The sequence below is a fragment of the Grampus griseus genome, assembly GCF_964374135.1.
Source record: "Grampus griseus genome assembly, chromosome: 8".
In the NCBI taxonomy this organism is placed as follows: domain Eukaryota; kingdom Metazoa; phylum Chordata; class Mammalia; order Artiodactyla; family Delphinidae; genus Grampus; species Grampus griseus.
In genome coordinates, this window is record NC_139002.1 from 106,753,721 (window position 1) to 106,757,930 (window position 4,210).

Below are 4,210 nucleotides of genomic sequence, written 5' to 3' on the forward strand. Positions count from 1 at the left end.
AGTTCCTGACAATCTGACTGGGCTCTGAGACGAGACATCGTCCCATATTTAAGGCATCTGAAACAATCTGGTTTGTTACTATGTGAAAACCGTAAATACAGAAAGGCCACAAATCCCAGCTCCTCACCCCCGCCCCCCGCCCCACTCCCAACCCTACGCAGTCAGCACCGAGATCTCTGAGCATCGCTCAGTACTCCTGGAGTCTAGGGCACGGTTTAAAATTTTTTAAAAACATTTTTACGGCCTGGCCTGAACAGCAGTTTGAGATGTAAGGTCCTGTCTTAAGTGGCTTCTTTCTCCTAGGCCTCAGTTTAAGAATAGTATTTTAAGTAGATGATTTGCATTCGAACAAAGAGTTTTAAAAAGGAATGTGAAAGACAAAAACTCCAATCAGATTTTTCCAGTCTTGCTGTCTGTAGACTCCCATAAAGTTAATTCGGGAGACAGTTCAGAAACATCTTAGGAGAGTATTAAAAGTCTTGAGGAAACATTCGGAGCATTTCTGGTAGCAAGCTAAGGTCATTTTGTATAAACTCGAAAAAGTCATTCATTAAAATTAAATGTTTACCATCACCTCGGAACTTTTTTTAAACCTCACCGACCCTGCCTCTTCCATCTTTGCTTCCACGACAGGGGTTACATTTGTAAAATATATAAAGAAAAATATAAGGTTACTTGGTGACCATATAGTGTACTCTCACAGCTGTCTGCAAATATTTTCACCATGATTATCCTTACTAAAAGTAAATCACGGGGTAAAGATAGCTCAAACGTGACAAGGTTCGAATGGGGCACACCAACACTATCCGCGATCCTTTTTGGCTACATATGGAAAAAAAAAAAGCCACTTGGGATGGGAAACTCCTACACCCGGCCTGAGCTTTCTCCAGATTTTGCCAGATGAGTGGTTTAAGGGCTTTCGAGGTAGATGTTAAATCTACTTAATCAGGAATGCAACGGAGAGAAGCAGTGACTCCCTCCACGCAAACCGCCTTAAGTGTTTTTGTACAACGACAAGGACATTTCACCTAAAATGAACGGCTAGTTCTAGCCCGAAGCTTCCCAAACACAGGGAAGTGTGCGTGGTTTTTGGTTTTTTTAAAATATATACATGTGTACGCTATTACTTATCAGAAGTCTCCACTATCACCGACTTTCACCCCTCGGGTTTTGGCCGTGGTTGTAAATCCCCCCAGTCTTGTCCATTTCCAGGCTTCCAGGGCCATATCAATTCCTCTCCGACGGATTTTACAAAATTGCTTTGTTTCTGCCTTTCCCCCCACGGCCACAGAGAAACACGGGCTGTGGTGGATCCAAAAAAAGGAAAACAGGAGTTTATAAAGTTGCCCACGGGTCTCCCCCATCTGGTAGGTCGAGGAAGATTGACTGCAGCAAAGTTCAAAGGTCACTCCTGGCAGATCTAAAAACAGAGTGGCAGTGGTGGCCTCGACAGTGCGCTTTCTGTACCCGAAGTAAACCGATATGTCCTGAGGAATATCTTCAGGACACAAAGGGAGTGGGGCGCTGCAGGATGCTAGGAACGAAGCCAAACCTGGGAGCTTCCTTAACTGGCTTCTAGAGTCCCAGGAAACCTTTCCAGACACAGAGATGCTCACCACCAAACCGCAGGGGACAGTGCAAAGCAGGGCTGATGTCACAGACTGATGTCACCGGTTTTTAATACACGGAATAGCAGCCGTCGCTTGTGACAACTTTTTGACAAGTTAAATCAACCCAGTGGAAGGGTCTCTACCGTTTTACCAGAAAAGTCAGGGTTTGGTGGGATTTTTTGTTTGTTTTTTTTCGGAAAAATACAAAACACATCCACAGAGCCATAAATAATCTGGTGGCAATATATACACATTTAAATAATTAATTTAAATATCTTACACCTACTCTTGAGTTAAACTGTCCGTTCGAAGAAAGTGCACCAAGGTGGCCCTTGGCACTCCCCTCCTGGGGGCTCTGAGGGTCACAGCCTGGGGAGGAAATGGGTGACCTTCATGGTGGGTGACACCCGGTTCCCCTTCTTGGTCTTCCCGTTCTTACTCAGGGCGATGAACATGCCGGGGTACCTGTAGCACTCGTAGGCGTTGTAGTTGTTGGGGAGGAGTATCTCTTTGAACTTGCACTCATCGGTGAAGAAAGGCTGGCGGGGAAGGAGAAGCGGTGTCAGGTGGAGCCGTCTCTGGGCCAAGGGACCCCTGTGGGCGGTGGTCAGGGAGTCCTTTCTCTCCCCGTCCCACCCTGGCTGCCAGGCCTCTCCTGGGAAGTCAGGGTGCCAAGACCTTCACAGGGTGATTAGAGGGACCTGGCCGGCCCGCAGCAGCTGCTGCTCCAGACACCTGCCCAGCACCTGGCAGCCAGAAAATTTCATCACCACTGCGTCCACCCTGAAGACTGCAGTCCTGCCCACGGGGACCCCCCACCAGGGACTACAGTGAGGGGCTCCCAATGACACCCTTTGACCGACTGGCGAGTGCCCAGTCAAGGATGGCAGGAACGCTGTCCCTGTCTTGGGGCTGTGCCTGTCGTTTGGGCTGGCCCGGGGTCAGCCGCACTGCCTCAGGGCCTTGGAGGGGGTTGTCTCCAATCCTGTGACCCCACCGCAGTTCCACATCCCGGCGTCGGGTGGCCTGGAAGCGTCGCGATCCTGCCCGGCTGCTCGGCCGGGCCCCGCGGTACTCACCGAGCCGTAGAGTTTGCCTCTGCTGCTCATGGCCACGAAGAACCGGCCGGCCACGCCGAAGATGCTCACCACTCCCCGCTCCACGGGCGAGAGCTCCAGCAGGCCTGGGGGCAGGGCGCGGGTCACTCCCGGGCACGGGACCCTCGGCCCTCGCCGCCCGACCTGGCCCCCTCCTCAGCCTGCGCGCCTCCGGGACGCCCACTTCTGGGCTGGAGGCGAGTGTAAAGGACCCGGGTCTCCGGCGCAGGTCGCTCCCGAAGGGCCCCCGGAGCCCAGCGGGCTCGCCCCCAGGGCCGGCCCAGCGACGGCCGCGCCCAGTCCTGGACGGTAGGAGAGCGGTGGCCCCGGCAGCCCCCGAGGCCGGCCCCAACACGAGCGCGCGTCCCGGGCTCCCGCAGGTGCCGGTGGCTGCGCCGCGCTCCCAGTGCCCACGGGCGAAGGCGCTGGAATTCGTTACCCGGAGCCCGGACTTCTGAAGGCGGGGAGGCGGGGCTCGGCCACCCGGTTGCGCAAAGCCGGTCGCTGCTGCGACTCCAGGAGCCGAGCGCGTTTGCGTCCGCGGCGTCCCCACGCCAGAGGGACCGGAACCCGAGTCCGCCCCGGCTCCCAGAGCCCGCGGGCAGGTGTCAGCCGAGACCTTCGGGTGCGAGTTGGAAGGGGCGGCCACTGCCCCGGGGCCCCGACCCTTCCCGCCCGCCCCGCCCCACTCACTGTCACTCGTGTCCGCGTGCACGCCGCCGATGCGGCCGTCTGGGAGCACCTGGAGGTGGAAGCCGATGCCCACGTTGCAGTAGAGCCTCCGCAGCCTCTTGATGCCCAGCAGGTAGTCCCCGGCGCCGCTCTGGACGGCAGCCTCCTTGGGCTGCGCGGCCACCGGCAGGCGCGCCAGCGAGCGCGCCACCAGGCTCTCCCAGCGACGCTCCAGCTCGGCCTCCAACGTGCCGTTGGGTGCGGTGGGCGCGGCGGCGCACCCTCGGCCGGCCCAGGGCGCCAGCACGGCCAGCAGCACCGCCGCGAGCAGCGCTGCCGCGGCCGCCCCGGGCCCCGCCATCCCCGCCCTCGGGCCGTGCGTCCGTGGGTGGATCGCTGCGCCCGGGAAGCCGGGGGCCGAGCTGCGCCTGTGGGGGCTTTGCGGGAGTGCACGGCCTGGGCCGGGGCAGGGAGTGCACGGCCGTGGAAGAAGCCGGAGGCGAGCGACGGAGCCCCCAGGCGCCGGGAGCTACCCGGGCTGCATGGAGAGGTTGGCAGTGGCGGAAGGACGCACGGCCGGGGCTGGGACCCTGCGGAGCGGTGCGCGCCTCCCTGCGCGCTGGGCCGGCCCGGGCCGAGCCGCTATATATAGCAGATCGCCCCCCCACCACTCCCGCAGGGGGCCGTTTGCGTTCGCCTGGGCGCCCGGGGCGCTGTGGCGCTCGCGGCTGGTCGCAGGCCGCCTGCCAATCAGGGCTGGGGGAGGGGAGGAGGCCGGGGACCAGCGCCGCGAGTGCCACCTGGAGGGTCCCCGGCCCCCACCCCTGGCTT

The 4,210-nt window shown here is 59.0% G+C and overlaps 1 protein-coding gene across 1 annotated transcript; it reads right to left on the bottom strand.

The window, feature by feature from the left end:
• Window positions 1-1,972: 1,972 nt before the first annotated feature.
• FGF4 (fibroblast growth factor 4) lies at window positions 1,973-3,740 on the bottom strand (the record flags this gene model as incomplete). Its single annotated transcript, XM_082660989.1, has 3 exons — window positions 1,973-2,149; window positions 2,690-2,793; window positions 3,401-3,740. 3 exons carry the CDS (start codon window positions 3,738-3,740, stop codon window positions 1,973-1,975), a joined length of 621 nt encoding a protein of 206 aa, XP_082517115.1.
• Window positions 3,741-4,210: the final 470 nt, after the last annotated feature.